At 39.7% G+C, this 17,674-nt stretch overlaps 1 protein-coding gene across 5 annotated transcripts in view; it reads right to left on the reverse strand.

Moving 5' to 3' along the window:
- PLEKHA8 (pleckstrin homology domain containing A8) overlaps positions 1 to 17,674 on the reverse strand; it is a 115,392-nt gene that overhangs the window by 44,159 nt on the left and 53,559 nt on the right. For 2 of the 5 annotated variants that reach the window (XM_060156925.1, XM_060156924.1), the window contains exons 7-9: positions 16,963 to 17,021; positions 16,448 to 16,578; positions 15,723 to 15,793 (exon numbers count right to left, since the gene is read on the reverse strand). In XM_060156925.1, coding sequence (XP_060012908.1) covers positions 15,723 to 15,793; positions 16,448 to 16,578; positions 16,963 to 17,021 — 261 coding nt within the window. Of the gene's footprint in view, positions 1 to 1,316; positions 1,569 to 4,848; positions 4,891 to 6,906; positions 6,969 to 15,722; positions 15,794 to 16,447; positions 16,579 to 16,962; positions 17,022 to 17,674 lie in introns of those variants that run through there. The other 3 variants (XM_060156923.1, XM_060156926.1, XM_060156922.1) reach the window with 3 other exon arrangements.

Raw genomic sequence — 17,674 nt, forward strand, 5'->3', positions numbered from 1 at the left:
AACGCCTACACAAGGTTGCTTTGTGAAAGGCTTAAATCCCACCTTTAAACTGTGACACAGTCCCAGAGCTTCTGAGATAAGATAAGCAGCTGCATTTAGCTTACTCTGCACCACTGGTGATAAAGCCAAGACTGATCAGAGAGCACATTCAGAACCGTGGTCCCTGAAGGCCTGCTGGCTCAATTAAGAAACCTGCTGAGTAAACTTGCTCCATTTCTCATTCTCCCTTTAACTACTTCATTTCAATGATAGCCTCTTCCTCTTTGAAAAAAAAGGACACATCATTTAGTTCATGCAGAAGACTGGGAATTCGGTAAACTAGAATTTAATCTCGTAGCTCTTCAACCCTGTGTGCACAAGAATAACTTGGGAAGTTTATTCAAATTCAAGGTTTATTATCCTGAGTCCCAATCCCACAATTCTGGTTCTTCAGGTCAAGGTAAGGCCTGGGAATTTGCTCTTCAAACAAGCACGCCATGTGATTCTGATGCAGAGGTGGTCCAGATCACATGGAAATCACGCGGCTCTTCTATTTAGTGGCTGTGTGACGGAGCAAATCCCTCGACCTATACACCTTACTTTTGAACTTTAATAATAATCCCTGAATGTCACGGTTTTGCTCTGATGTCCAACTGAGATGATGCCGAGGAAAGCAGGCTGGCAAAGGGTGTGCACTGCACAGGGGTCACCTCAGGTGACCTGTCCCACCCCTCCCATACTGTCCTCCAGCTCGGGTCTGGGACATACCACTCATCTCTTCAGAGCCAGTCTCCTGGCCCATAAACAGGGATGGCACTGCTCGGTCACACCAACGTCCCGGACACACTGACTACACAGGCTCTTTTGGCCCACAGAGCCACAGAGAAGAGGATTCTTTGCAGGACATCTAGGAATAGCAAACTCTACATTTCAATAGCTTCAACAAAGGGGCTGAGCTCCCTCTAAATTTTTAGTCTAATTCTAAATTGACTGAAACACTGGCTATGAGTTACAGTCCTTGATAAAAAAACTGCTCATTTTCAGCTTGGGTTTGGGTGGCCCATTAAAACTAAAAGCAAAACACAATACTAACAAATTCATTTGTCAAATCTGCTCTTATAACTCGCTGTTCACGTCTGTGTAACAGCTATGATTTGGTTTCCAGGAGGCCCTTTGAACTGAATATATAGCACCTTGATTTTTAAACACACAAAACATATATGCATTTAAAAAATTATACATAAAAGCACTAGGCTTTGCCTCCTCCTCTCCATCCCTCCAAGTAAGGGATTGGAGAGGACTGAAGCTGCTGCTGGAAATTAAGTAGGGCAACGAAACACTTTAGCAAACTTTATTCCCTGAAGTTAGGAGGCGGCGCTGCCCTGCAGACATCATACCACCTCGTCAGACTCCAGTCCGTGGACCTCATATAAAGTGTCCAGTATCGCCAGCTGCTTTTCCATGGCGGGGAGGTAAAGGTTGAGGTCCCTCTGCATCCCAACACTGAAAGCTGCTTTCTGGTGGTCGCCTTCCTTAATGGTTAATGCAGCCACAAAATCTTCATAGGATGGAGCTGCCCTCAGAGCTAACTGCAAAAGAATTGCCCGTGAGAAGCTGCACCACGGCTCGCTCTCTTGCATATTATACTCATGCACAAGCGCATGCGTGCACACACACTCACACACATACGGAGCTGAGGGGAGCAAGAGTGAAAAAAAAAGGCACACAGCCTTTCAGCTCATGGACTCTAAAATTACGTTTCAAGCACCAAATCACTTTAAGGCTAGAAGAAGCAAGTATGTTCTTGGGCCATCTTCAGGATGCATAATCCCATCAAGTCAGGGAATGCTGAGAGAAACAGTTTGAAAAAAGCTCCTTTCTCATTCACAGTGATCCAGCCTCTTGCGGCTGAGTGCTCAGGATGACCTGCCTGCGTGCTGCCACAGTCTTTGTCGGCACGTGGCCAGCCTGGCAGGGCGTCTCACCATCCTATTTGTATCTCATCTCCACGTACTTTCTTGGCGTGTCTCCTATTTCCCCCTACATGGATATTTCCTTTGTAGTCTTGAATATTTTCTAAAAAGGAAGGGGGTTAACATTTGTTGTCTGCTTGTACACTGATGCTTTAACGTATTTTATCCCAGTGAATCTTTGTGAGAACCCTGTACAATTTACGTTCCTATTTGACAGAGAGACATCACACAGCTAGTGAGCGCCAGGGCCGGGATCTGAACTTAGATTCATCTCTATGCTTTTTCAACTACACCACCAACCACACTGCTTCCCTGATGGAAGATTTCCTAAGCTCCTTATAGCTCCCCTCCCTTTGCAGGCCAACTGTTCCCCAAGCTTGCTAAAATCTATCTGGCACCTACTGGTTTGGCTCCGCTGAGTTCTCTGGAGACTTTTTGGAATCTTGAATAATCATTCTGCAGTTGCTTCCTTATATTGAAAGTCTTTTGAGAATCAACCCTCTCCTTTTTTGCAACTGGCATTATGCAGTGGTTAAAGCACAGGCGTGGGTGAGGAGACCTGGACTTGAATCCCCAATCTTTTACATATTAGCTTGAGGAATTTAAGCAAGGTGATTAAACTCCTAGAACCTCAGTTTCCTCATCTATAGAAGATGACTGATAGCACTTTCCTTATTTGAGGGATTAATGGGACACGTAGGATGTGTTTATTCCACTGCCTGGCACACAATGAATACTCAAATAATGATAGGGGTACAGGGAGAGCAGAGAATGCAGGGAAGGCAACTGTCCAAAAATATAATGTGAGAAAGTCTCCCAGAACTGAAGGATATGAGTCTCCAGATTTAAAGACCTATCCAAGTGCTCAGCAGAAAGAATGATAAAGACCAGAAGGAGAACACAGTGAAACTTTAGAATGTGGGCATAAAGAACAGATCCTAAAAGCATCTAGAAGGAGGCGAGGAACAGTTTATACACAGTGGCATATTAGACTTTACAACAGTAACACTGGAAGCTGGAGGACATCAGAGGAATGCCTTCAGAGTACTGAGAGAAAATTACTATTAACCTAGAATTCTACACCAGCCAAAGCAACACTCTAGGAAAAAAGGGGCAGAATAAAGATAGTTCCAGGAACTCAAAAATTTACCTCCCTTGCACCCTTTCTTAGGAAGTTACTAGAGTTTGGATACCATCAAAAAAAGGGATTGGATCAAGAAATAGGAAGGCATAGGACTTGGGAAATGGAATTAGGGTGAGGTGGGGATGCAATATAGGAAAACCTGTGAAGAAAAGTCCTAGGGCAATAGCAGTACAACAATTTAGACTGGAAGAAGAGTTTAGAAAGTACTGGAAGGGCACACTCCAAGAAAAAACATACAGGTAATCTGATACATTCGTGAGTTCAGAATGATGGTGATCTGAGAAATCTGATGGTACGGGGAAAAATGTAAACCTCATGTAAGAAAGAACGAAAAAAATCACAGAATTCTGGCTCATCATCATAATGTTACCTTGTGATATAATTATATAGGGAAGGTGGAACCAGGGGAGGTGAGGTAGTGACAGTAAGGTCTAAGAGAGCTAATTTCTAACCCATAACAGAAATCAACAGTGATTAACACTGGTAAGTCCACAAAGAACAGTAAATAGTTTTAGAACTACAGAGGTATTGGAAGAAATAGTCAAAGCAGCTGAAAGTGGCAGCCTCTTTTAGTGAGTCTGAGAAGTATGGAACAAACTGCTATTTTTTGTTATAACCTTTTTGGACTCTGTGATAAAAAACAAAACAAAACTCTGTGTATATATATTTAAGTAAAAGAAAAAATTTTTAAAGTTTCTCCAGAGTGGAACCCAGGACTACAGATTTCTTAAAGACTCCTAGTGGACTGTGATGCAGCCGAGTCTATCTGGGAAACGATGACAGAACTCAACTGAAGATGAAGCCAAAACGGAGCCACAGAAAGAGGCAGAGCCTAGACTGGCCATCAGTTCCACAGACGGTAACTGTTTGAAGATAAAAGTTCACTGTCTGTCTGGTAAATAAGTCAAATTCCTTGAGCGTAAAAGCCATTTCCCTGAGCAACCAGGATTAGTTACATGAATTTGCTCCTGATAATTTTAATTAGCACATTAGAAAACTCAATAAGCTTTCCAAAGTAGGGAAGACTTAGAGAATAACAGGAGAGACACTGAAAGGTAGCTCCTCTACTGAAAAGGCTGTTGCCAAATGCTCAACATAATCTATTTTCTTAAAAACCAGCAACTTGAAAAACTATTGGCAATAATATCAAGTCTTCAAAATGTTCTTTCTCTATAACTTTGGGTGTATTACCTCACCTCTATGTGTTTCAGGTTTCTTTGTCTATGAGCAGGGAAAATAAGAGAACCTACCTCAGAGTTATGAGATTAATAACTTTATGTAAGTAAAGCACTTAAAACAACATCTAGTGCATGGTAAGTGCTCCAATTCTAAGTTGTGGCTGTAGTTTCTTGGTATTAGACATAGCAATTCTACTTCTAGGAACCTATTTTGAGGAAATAACAGTTTGAGTCAAAAATGCATAAAAACAGATGCTGTTCTGTCTGTAAAAACAAATTTAGAAGCAGCTGAAATTTCCAACACAGAGATTTGGCCAAATACATTACGGTACCTCCATACTAGGGAAATATTATGCAGTCCCTAAAAATAAGTGGGGAAGACTACGGCTAACACTGCTGTTGGATACACAGCAAACTTGTTCCAAGAGTAAATTCTAGGAGTTCACATCACAAGGAGAAAAATTTTTTCCTTTCTTGTTTTTGAATTGTATCTATGTGAGAAGACGGATGTTAGCTGAAGCTATTGTGGTAAGCATTTCACAGTGCATGTAAATTAAACCATCATGCTGTGCACCTTAAACATACAGTAACGTCTGTCAATTATTTCTCAATAAAACTAGAAAATATAAAAAATTAAAAAGTGGAGAAAAAGAATACAAAATTATGCAACCAGCTAAGTGTCAAAAAAATTTAAATGCATATACAGAGTAGGTATACAAAATAAAGGTAATTATACACATAAAATAGACATGTAAATATAAAAATATAAGTATCTATAAGTAGATATTTATATAAATATATGAAATGAAATAGAACCATATTGAAGAGAATATGTAAAAGTATATGAAAATAAGAGCTAAGAAGGTAAAACACAAAAATGTTAAAAATCCTTATTGTAGAGTGGTGAGATTATGGACAATTTTAATTTTTACCCTTTCTATTCTTCCATAATTAAAAAAAATTTTTTTTTTTACAATGAGTCTAAATTACTATATATTGGGAAAAATCCTGTAAGTTAAAATGTTCTTTTAAAGACTCATGCTTTTGATAAATTTTGTGCTATAGCTTCATTCTTGTTGGCAACATCTCGGATCATCAATAATATTTCAGGATTAAACTCTGCCCTCTATTCTGAAAAAAAACAACCACCCCAAACCACATTTATGTTTCTTATAAATGGTGCAACTCAGTGTTTTTATGCTCTGTCACCTCACCAAGGGAAGGCGGGTGTGAGGCACCTGTAGGCAATCACAGTATTTACTCAGGGAGACTGATGAATGCAGCAGCATCCTTTGCCTCATTTCTCACTAGCAGTTTCTCAGTTATTCTGTCTTCACTGTGGAGAGCTGTGATGTGTGGGATGGGCACCAGCCTCGGAGACAGCAGATCTGGGTTTAGACCTGGACTCTGCCACTGCCTCACTCTGGGACTGGAACAAACAGTTCTGAACTTGTAAAATAGTGCGTGTTAATCCTGAGGATTACCAAAGAGAGTGAACACAGAAGTACCTGGCACAGTGCCTGATACACAGGAAGTGTCCAACAGCCAAATGGTAACTATTATTATGTTATTAAACACGCACTGAAGGTAAGTGTGAGTAGTCAGTGGCTGCAACTGGTCTGGCTCCTATTCCAGTGAACAGTAGGACACAGAGCTAGTCATCTCTATGCTTTCAAAAATGTTTCGTTTTCACTAAAATTTGATTTCTTCCACGGTAAATTCTTCCCACTTTCTTTACCTGCCTCCTAGTAAATCATGACCTGAACAGTTCTTACCTTAGGCAAATGATGTCTCCCATGCTTTAAATTAGTAAAAGACCATCATCTGCAAGGCTCTTTTTAATCCCCCGACCTTCCAAACAACACTCATACTCTATGACATTTCCTACTGTACCACTACATGAGACTCTGCCTTTTCATGGCTGCACCTGACTAAGGCTGACCTCTCCCCAGATGAGAGAACAACAGAGTATTACTGCTGACATAAAGGGGCCATCTTCTCCTTCTATTTCACAAAGCAGGCTAAGTGATTTGTCCGGGGGACTATGATTCTCAGGTGTGTGCTCTTCCTAGGTCATGCAAGGAAGGAAGGAGCGGTAGCTAACAGGAGCCCAAACATATGAATACAAACACCTCCATAAAGAAAATAACTGGGTAAGAAGATATTTCTAGTCCTAGCCACTGGCAATCCAGGTCAGTTAATATTCAAGACAAAATTCAATTTAGGGGAAAAAAACCTGACTAAAATCTGAGAATTAACAGGATTGACTTTAACAGGCAGCAGAGGGAGCTATGGGCTTGAAACCACCACTGGTTTCCCCTCAATGGTGAGCATTTGACAGCTTCCTGCCTATCTCTACACTGACACTCTTTACTACCACATCAGAAGGCAACCACTTCTGAGACAAATCTTCTCAGGGTCACTGGAACTAGATAAGGTGAAGCACATTCTAACAGTCTTTTCTTACTTTTTATTGCCAACATTTCCATACAACAAAGACCTATAGACTTAAATGAAATAAGCAATATTTCGTTCTTATTCTCAAAAACAAACAGAAACACCACACACACAAAGCAAAACAAAACACCTTGCTGTGACCATCAGAACATTAGGAGGCAGAAGGATTACTTACCGCAAAAACCCCTCGAACTACCCAGCCATGGTGTTGCCGTAATGTTTTACCATATGCATTATCTTGAAAAGAAGAAAAACTCCATGAGGAACAATTTCATCAGAATTTGATGTGCTATTTGTATCATGTCCTTTCTAATGTATGTAGTAGCACATTCCTATTGGTATTAGAAACTGATAAAAAAAAAAGCTGAATTATGAGATTATGTACCCCAAAAATCTTGAGTAGGAAAAAAGCCTACAGAGATTTTTTTTTTAAAGAAGAATTGGTATTTCCACTCTTACCCTGTGTCATATCTCAACTTCAGCTTATTATCATGGTTGGAAAATTCAATACATATAAGGAAGTAAAGAGGGAGGAAAAGATACTATAATATAGAGACTAAATACAATTTAAAATACACTATAAAAATATAAAAATGCAGTTCTTTGAAATGTTGTGTGATCCTGAGCCAGTCCCTTAGCTGACCTCTCTAACCATCTGTTTCCCCCTTTGTAAAATGACCTCTAAGGTTCTCTTCAATTCTAACATTCTATTCTGGGATGTCAAATGCTTGTCCTAGATGTCCCTATGACCCTGGATATACAGTTTTAAAGCGAGAAACCTTTAAAACTATTATGGAAAGAACAGCTTGAAGTTATTAAGGTAGATATAAAGTATATGGTGAGGCCTATTGATAAAAGTCATTCACATTCTAGACTTTAAAGATAAAACCCTATTATTTTTGTCCCAATGAGTTTTTTAAAAGGAGATTTAAAAACTGCTATATAATAATTTTAATTACCAAAAAAAAATCTCGAGAACAAGATGACTGTATTTTATGCAAGGGATGTGTTCCTGAAGGCTTTGAATAATTCAATACATGCAAAATTCAAAACTGATTTTTCCACAGGAATAAATGCGCTCTCAGGAGGGCACAGATCTACATCACCACAGTGCATTTTTATTTCAATGCTCCATTTTATTTTCTCAGCATCATCTCCAGGGGTCTACAGAGTCCTCACACTCCTAAATTACAGCACAGAGTATCATAGGGGTTGTTCGACCTTCTTTATCATGTTTTACCACATCTAAATTTTATTCCAAACTTATTTATTTTCATGGGCTAGTTTCAACACTAGTACAAGCACCACCATCAACCATTTAATCAATGCTTGGGCGACACTGTAATAGGATATAAAGACATTTTAAATTATAACAAGAGCAGATGTTAAAATAACAACAAAAAAAAAGACACCAAATCCACAACCACAGGCTCCTATGCAGTAAAAAGCAGTGCGGTTCACAGAACACTGCCAAAGAACATCAGGTATCTGCATTTTACTGGGCAAAACAGCACTGCCATGTGGCTGTAGCTTGAACACTTTACAATTTATTCAAGCTCTCTAGCTTTGAAATGATGTAATTCTTGTCAATTTCTATTTTTATAATTTGGGTGAGGCTTTATTAATACTTTTAGCACACCATGTATCAATTTTACATAATTCAAGTTTGCATAAAATACATTATATTTTGTATAAAAGAAGACTGTACGTTTGAATTCTAACAGCAGATTTCGCTGGCTATCTCAAGTTTTAGGAATGGGTTGAAATGCCAGCATCCAGTGTGGTGAAGCTAAAGTAGAAATGATAAAAATCAATAAATTCAAGGGCACAAAGGACTCTTAGAAATAGCCTAAAGGAGAACTCGAGATTAAATTCAACCTTTTTCTTAGGAGAACAGTCTGTAGGCTAAGACAGTGTCAAAGATACAAGTCTTCAATGTAAGCCACACTTAAAACCTATCTGATTCTCTAAGGGGACAGATGTTATCAGGGACATTTTAGATGGTATCTAAGACCTTAGTGAAGAAAGGGTTGCTAGCATACAGGTGCAGACGGGCAGGAAATACTAGGCACAGCCTCCGCAGTAAATCAGTAAGACAGTCAAATTTCTAACCGTCTAAGGAGCCATCTGGGCTGGTAAGAAGGTGTACAGTCCATGGAAAACATCCTGAGGTGAGTCACAGAGGTATAGTGGGAACACTTTCTTTCTTGTGATCCGAATCCATGTAAGGTATTAAATGCCATTAGAAATCAGTAGATGATATAAATATCATTACAGATTGCCATTACAATCTGCTCGTAGACATCTGTGATGGGAACAGCTGCTCCATTCAGCAAGAACTTAGTGCGAGTCTACCACTGCCCCTTACTAAGTGCAAGGCAGCAGGGATCACTGGGTGCTTTAAACTCAGTCCCTTGCCCTCAGGAAGTTCATGGGTTTATAAGAGAGCCAGCCTTTAACAAATCATCGTTATGCAAATTGCCGACTGCTATAACAGAGATCTCTATCCAGTGCTACAGGAAAAGAAAGAGAGATGAATCCAGCCTGGGAGCAAGTGCACAGAAAGAATTCTCCAAAGGAGTCTCAAAGGCTGGGTAGGGCAGAGAGTAGGGTGGTACCTGGGGCTGCAGACAGAGAAAGCTACATGGAGTTGTGAGAGATGGTGGCATGAAGGGGGAACAGTCCAGTAGGGCTGCAGATCACTGGGGCTGGGGCCAAACTGTGAGGACCTTTTTTATGCCGTGTCAAGGATTCTAAACTTCCCACCTGAGGCACAGTGGTAGTTTAAAATAACACTTACTGCTTTTTTTCTGATTTCACAAATAATGTTCAGGAAAATGCAAAAAGGGAAGAACTAAAGAAACCTATAATCATGCCTCCCAGAGGTAACCACAGAGGGCATTCTGGAGGTATATTCTCTTAAGTCTTTTTTCCTATACAGACAGTATTATTTTCTTCTACTAACAGTCACCATCATTCTGATTTGGAATTGTGGTAGGGAAGTAAAAGGAGATCAGTATTTCTTTACGGTATGCAGCAAATGCAGCTGACCGCTGTCCTGGTCCCTGAGCCTTCGGCTCCAGAGTTCACCTGGCAGACAAACTGCCTGTTTATAAGGGCTCTGGATCCAGTGCTACTCCAACCTCAGGGGCCTTATACCTTTCCTACACTTTGCCTGTGAAGTCAACCACTCAAAAAAGCCCAGAAACCCTTCTCCATGCTCCCCTCTATGGGACAGCAAGAAAACAAGGATGCTGTGAGTCCAAGTAAGAGGGGCAGCCTGGTCTAAGGAAGGGAGGGTGTTTGTACAGCAACACGATCTGTGTCTCCCCCCAGCCCTTCTAGAGAAGGCAGTTGTTCCTTGCTGTGCCTGCATCTTGCCAGAGAAGAGTCCCACTGGGCAAAATGTGGGCCAGTAAGTCTAATGGGAGAAGAGGGAGGCAGAGAATTTAGGCTAGGTCCTGACTCAGGCCTAGGAAGACCACCTCCACAATTGAAAACCAACAAATAAAATAAAACTCATAAATGAAAAGGACTTGCCCCAAGTCTTTAGCTGACTTCTAGGGCTGCAAATATCCCTGCCATGTGAGGCTGCATTAAATTAGGATGAAGTCTAAGCATTGACCTATTTTGGTTACCCAGAGAAGATTAGATAATGAAATACATTAATCTTCACTATAACACCCATTCATTATCATAATGCATGTTCTATAATCTGGAAGTATTTTTGGCCTCTGAAAGACATAAATGATTCCCTTCTCCCAGTTCTCTGAACTCTGTCAGTTCCTTAGAAACTGAGTCAAAATTTCTAAGTAGGAAGTGTTGACAATCACCTTGCCCAATTCTCTTCCTCTTACAGATGAAAAAATAGAAGACCCAGAGAGAGAGTTACCTGCCCAAGGTCACAAAGCTAAAAGCAATGAGAACTTGGGGCATTCTTGTCACATTAAACCATTTTGACAAAACTAATGTTTATTCTTTGTGATAAAACAAAATAATGAAAATGAAAAACGTGCCTTTTCCCAGCCATATCTTGAAAAAATTGGAACCTTATTCTATTCATAAAGATGCAGATTTGACTTCTTTAATGGTTAGTCAAAAACTTTCTATGAGGTATTTAGAGATTATGCCTCAACCTATCATAGCATCTGAACAAGAACTACCTTTCCATTACTGTTGGTGGATAGCTATTCTGTCCAGGAACAGAATATATGAGAGTGTTTCTCTATTGTAAATCTATAATTAGTGAGAATTTGCAAAGTTACTTTGGGTTGTAGAGAGGGCAAAGGAGAAATGCAAATCTAAGTCTTAGGAGACAGCTTGAGAAGTAGACAAGCAAAGCCAGAAAAGGTGAAATCCATCATTCACTGAGCTCAGGAAGTGACAATCATCTCAGTTCTGCAAATGAGCTAAACTAGGAAGTCCTTAGGCAAGAATCACGAACAAAGAAAGGTTTGAAAGTGAATAAGCAGTGAATAAATCTGAAAATACTGAGTGAAAAAGGAAGAATGTGTATAATGTGACACCATGTACATGAGTTTAAAACATGCAATACATTACTAGATACTGTTTGTGGACACATAAATATATAGTAAAAGTATAAAAACATTCATTATATAACAATAAACTGCAAATTCTGGATGAAGATCTTCTCTGGAAGTAATGGGGTTATGAGGTAGTAGATGGTACTGTATTTACCTATTTGGTCAAATGATAAATATTTGATATAATTTAAAAAAACCTACTACTAGGAAAGTACCCCCAAGTTCTTTACAGTGACTAAGCTTTGGGCAAAATGAATTGTATGGAGAAAAGCCAACTCAATAACCAGTTGACAGAGATGGAACAAGTACCCAGAGATATCCTTTGTTACCTTCAGGCACCATCGAGAAGAAAACTTGTACTGTAAGCCAATTCTGCCATTAGAAGCACATGCTGTTAAGAGTTCTGGAAAGGGCATGACTTGATTCACATTCCCTGGTACTTTCAGAATAATTAGTCAAGTTATGATTTGATGTCAAATATCTGATTATGAGTTCTAACTTCATCTCTCTCATATAGCTCTCCTTGTTTGTGAAAGCTTTTCATATTAAATGCATAAGTGAGCCTCCTCTACCTTTTTTTTTCTCCTATCCTGTGCTACAGATCTTGGTTAGGTTAATGTTTACCTGACATTTACGGAATCATTCTGAGGTGAGGGATGTGGCAATATGCTATCCCACTGAGGGAATAGTGCAGAACACATAATATTTAGTACAATGGTGCATGAAATGGCAGAGCAACTTTTCTTCATTTCACTTACAAAGATGCTTTCCAAAGCCTCTTCTTGATGTGGCGTCTGTGAATGGAGGGGCTCAGCTACAGGGTGGGCCATTAAACACATTTGCCTTGTGTACCCAACTCTCTCCTTAGAGTGATCTCTAGAGAATGTCAGAGGACACTAGAGTTCAGAGCAGCTCTTGGCATGAGACCACCCAAAATATTCCACTCTGATCATCATTATGGGGAATTCAGGTGATGGCTCAAATGCAAAAGGGGGCAGTATAAAGCCCAAGGCCTCCTTCCGATTGCTGAAAACTCATTCTAGGTCACAGAACTGCAGCAATACAATGACTATACATGCATTTTCCAGAGAGTTAATAGATGTCAAGGCTTCCGTTGTGTCATTTAGGACTGTTACATATCATCTCCCATTTTCAAAGCCACTAAGACTATCCAAAATTATGAGCAGTTACCTCAAAACCTTTCTTAAGCAGTGTTTTCAAATTTGGGAGTGTCATCCAAGGTTTATCCTTATTTTATCCCTACTAATTGTCTTGCTGTTCCTAGGTTAAGAAAAGTTTTCAGCCATTGGGTAACCAGCCAATTATCATGAAAAGGAGGCAAAATTAACTAATGCTATGGGTAACTAATTTCAGCACTTTTATTCCTGCTTATTTAATAATCACTTAGATGCAGTCAAAATTCCCAAATAACCAAATGTAGCCTAGTGACAGGTGAGCTTCAACATCCCAGCTCTAGATGAACGGGTCTCACACTTGAGCATGGATTAGAATCACTTGCATGACTTGTGAACACACGCATTTGCTGGGCCCCACCTCGGGAGTTTCTGAGTCAGCAGGTGTCAGGTGGGACCCAGCAGTTTGCATTTCTAGTAAGTCTCCAGGTGATGAAGATGTTGCTGTCCTTGGACCACTTTGAGAACCACTGATCTAGATCTGAGACCCTAGGGAAAGTACTCATCCTCTCTAAACCTCAGTTTACTTGCTGTAAAAGGGGAGTACTCAGAAGATTAAATAAAATGTTTATGGAGAACCTAGTGTTATGCCAACACTGGGTGCTCTATAAATGGTAACTGTTATTACAATAACTCAATTTCAGAATAAAAAATGCAAGCTAATTTGCCTATATGTGGCATATAAATTGCACATACCCACTCTTTTACTTACATACCTAAACTATCTCATTTTAGACAAAATATCACTTCTGCTTATAAAGCCTGTGATTTCAAAATGAGAAAAAAGCCAGCAATCCAGAAGAAATAGGCAACAAGCAGCCTGTGGGTTCTGCATAGTTAATGTGTAAACAGTTCTCATAAATCTCTCTTATTTGCTTGCACAGAACTTGTTGTGTCTGTGTTTAGAGGGAAGGGGGCTGGTTAGGGGAGCTTTATCTCTCCACATTGCACAGCAGCAGGAAACTAGGGATCCCAGTAAGCAAAGATGATTTAAATCATGAAGACCTCTGAAATAACCCTGAGCATCAAGGATGAAAATCTCAAATTTATGGTCCCTTTTCCTTTCCACTGAAAACAGTCCAGCGGGGAAGAAAAGGAAGGAAAAGCTGAGATTGGCTGTGATTATTTCAGTTTTGAAGCAGCATTTGCCCTTCAAGTCTCCTCTCTCTTCATAAAGTCAACATCTCTAGGCCCAGCTTTCAAATCAAGTAAAAGACAGGGGAGGAAAGGGGGCAGAATTAGGGATGGGGGCAGGGCAGAAAGGGTATATCCTCAACTGTCTCTCCACCTCCAAGGGGCAAAGCTTTTCTTTTCACTTGCTGTGTCTGGTAAGCAGCTGGGTTCTCCTCTATCCCAGCTCCAGCAGAGGGGTAATGAGATTAGCATTCTCCACTTGCCCTCACACAGCCAGCCATCAGAAAGCAGTAGCATCCTGTGACGTGTGGAGTCCACCACGCACACAGTGCTGAATCCCATATCTTCTGCATTTCCTGCAGGTGGTGGAGTCTTCCTACCAGTGTGGAGCTTCCATACTAAGAAGTCAGCCTGGAGAGAAATTTCAGGCTTGGCAGCTGAGCTTGGTAACTTTCCATTTGTGATTTGGGACAAATAAGTCCCATTTTCTGGTAGGTTATCAACTTTGTATATGTCATGATGATGAGAATATAAACAATAGAAGCTAACCTCTATTAAGTGCTTATTATGTACCAAATTTCTAATCTTTTCACATGCATAAACCTATTTAATCTTTACAACAATCTTATTAGGGAAATCAAGTCATCATTCCCATTTTACAGATGAGGAAACTGAGGCACACAAAGGTTAAGTAAATTGTCTAAGGGCACCTATCCAGAAAGCCCATGATCTTAATCACTCCACAAAGTCATCAAGTTTGATGGAGACTGGTTAGGGAGTCCTAATAGTCATGGTGAATATATTTTTAATACTGTAATCAGGACACTTAGGGGAGGATATAACTGAGACGGTCCTGGAAATTCAAGGATGTATGAGAAACCCCAAAATGCAGGTAGCTCAGGGACGGTGGAGAAGACCTTCTGTGGGAGAAATGAGGACCTTACAGCTGAGGATCCCAAAATGACCCTGCTTCAGATCCTTTGTGGTCTTAGCGTGTCTTTTGATCTTTCAGAATTTCAGTTACCTAACCTGTAAAAATGGACTGATGTGAGGACTAGGTTGTCTAAATTTTTTATACAGTGTTACAGAAATATCAGCTTTTATTGTTTCACGGCACATCGGCAAGTTTCTATACAGGGAGGCCTGGGAAAATCACACAGGGGCAGGATCCCTCAAGACTCATGACCCAAAGGGAGGACTAACAAAAGGAAGAACTCACCCCTGACATCGATAAAATGCTGTGTGAACACTGGCTCCTCCTCCCCAGCAGAAGTATCTAACTCATTCATTTCATTATTTATAATCATGACTGCCTAGAGCCTGACCATGTGCTTCTCTACATCATAATAATGCAGGGCTTCAAAGTAATACGGAAATCTCACTCCCATCTGATCACCTCAATGCCCATCCTGGAAGGATTTCCTAGAGACCAAGATTGAGAGTTTAGCCAGTCTGTTAGTGGCACTATGAGGATGCTTCCAAGTCTTCAATGTTTTCCAAAAGTGGTCCAATAGGTGCATTGATCCATCCATCTATCCACCCACCCACCCAATGTTTATTAAGTACCTACAATGTTCCAGTCACTGCATTAAGATGCTGGAGATGTCGGACGATCTCCTTTGACCAAGGCCTTCATCCGAATCTCAACTACCACCACAAAAATGGGGCACATAGGGCACTTGAGGAATACAAGATGATGACCAGCCCTTCATCTTACTTCAGAGCAAATCCTAGGGTTCCCCACACCCTCCCTTTTATGGTCTCCAAAACTAGCTTCCCTCTGGATACGGATTTTAGAAAACTACACAGTTATCTCAAGATTCATTTAGGAAGAACTGACTTCTTAAAAATATTAGGTTTTCCTATTAAGATTAAAAGATGGCTCTCTATTAATTTAGCTCTTCTTTAAGATATACTGATTTTTAATAAGTTAGATCTAGACTACCAGGTCACTATCTCGAGTTCTTTTTTAACAAAGCATATAAGAAACAAACAATTAATAATAATGCAACAGAAAAATACCAAAATCAGATCTTGAAAAGCACACCCTATCTCCTCCTCCAAGGGTCTCCATTCCACATCCTATTCAATTAATCAACCAAAATGTAAATAACACTTACTCAGGGCTGTCTGGATGTCCTTTTCTCCATTTTTCACTTCTGTCAAAAATCCCTTCAAAAATTTGAGACCTCTAAAACAAAAAAGAGGAAGAAATATTATTTTCAAAGTTCACTTATGTTGAATGGGTATGAATAAATGGCAGACATCAGCTTCTTTTTCAGTAGTATCTTGGGCACAGCAATAAACAAGTCAAGTCACATGGCAGTCCTTTCTAAGTTTCTTCCCTGTGATTTCCCTTTAGCTTGCTCTAGACGCTTCTTATCTGAAATACCTACACAGTGGTTTTCAAAATGTGGTCCCAGGACCAGCAGCTTCAGCATCACCTGGGAACTTGTTAGAAATGCAAATTCTGGAGCTCCCCTCCAGACTTACTGAATCAGAAATTGGGTTTTGGGTGGAGCAATCTGTGTTTTTTAATAAGCCCTCCAGGTGAATCTGATGCCATTACAGTTTGCGATCCACTGACTTAAAGACAAACCAATCGGCTTTACTGTCCTTTATGATTCCTATCTTATATATTCTATTAATATTAACAATGTTTATCACTATCAAGACAGAGGCAAAAAAAAGTCGATATTCTATTCTTCAGGCCTTCTAGAAAAGGCTATACATGGGTTACAGCTTTCACTCAGAAGTAGCCTCTTTTGCATAACAATTTTTTTTGGTAGGGGTAACATTTCAACTAAGCTGGATTTCAACTACTGCCCCACCCCAGTTGCCTCACCTCTTCAGCCACAGGAGGGCTTCTGTAGCTGAGTTCCTAACCTGGGCTACATCGGCCTCCACTTCGTGCAGCACTATCTTCTGGAGTGTGGTAAACTCTTCTTTGTTGGTTATATACTTCTGATTTACTTTCTGCAGGAGAAGCAGGGAAATAACCTAAGTTAAAAGTGCTAAAGCTATCAAGCAAGTCAGTTTACTGTTGAGACCTAACTTTGTCAACCAGGCCTCTAAGAAATCAAAATGAATTAAGCCTCTCTTACCTTCGTCCTTATGCTTTCCAAGTAATCTGTTTTATTTGTTTCAGGATTCTTATTAGGCTTAAGCTAGAATTAAATAGTTTCAGGGTTTTAAAGTACTGTTTTTAAAGTATTTTTTCCTCTGAGAAAGGTTCTTACAGCTGGCCTATACTTTTCATCCCGAGTATAAAACTCAACAATCATTTGTTTCTGAATGAGATTTCATGCAGCTACTCCCTCCAAATATACAGTCTCCACGGAGACAAGCCAGTATATTCACCTTAATATTTCCAACTAGATCCATTTTAACAGGAGCAAACACTGTAGGGCCAAGTTTGTCTAGAAGAAAAGATTGAAAACATCTTTGAAAATGCAATTTTTTCAAGTGGAAAATATTTTTTATAGTAGCAATGAATTTAACAGGCCCCCCCCACCCCCCGCCAAACTTTTATTTTTTGCTTTTAAATCATTTTCTAAACATAAGCTTCAAAGGTTCCTGGCACACTGTCATTGCTTTTTTCTACTTCACTGCTCTGAAGTGAGTAACTATAATAAGGGCCTAAGGGCAGGTGAGGATAACCTTATAAGTTTAGAATGCGCATTGTAATCCTTAGGGCTGCACTGTCCAATACGGTAGCCAGTAGATGTGTGGCTATTGAGCTCTTAGAATGTACCGATTCCAAACTGAAATATGCCATAAGTATAAATATATACCAGATTTCAAAGACTCAGTACCAAAAAAAGAATGCCAAATATCTCAATAATGATTCTTTTATATTGATTCCATGTTCAGATGATATATTGTATATACCAAGTTAGATAAAATACATTATTAAAATTAGTTTTATCTGTTTTGCTTTACAATTTTAATATTCTTGCCAGGAAATTTAAAATTATATATGTAGTCTGAATATTTTTGTTGGATAAGAGCAACTAAAAATAGTAACACAAAGGGGTATAGCCAAAAAGCCAAAAGAGAAAATATAATAAAA

This window comes from Lagenorhynchus albirostris, chromosome 8 (assembly GCF_949774975.1).
Source record: "Lagenorhynchus albirostris chromosome 8, mLagAlb1.1, whole genome shotgun sequence".
In the NCBI taxonomy this organism is placed as follows: Eukaryota; Metazoa; Chordata; class Mammalia; order Artiodactyla; family Delphinidae; genus Lagenorhynchus; species Lagenorhynchus albirostris.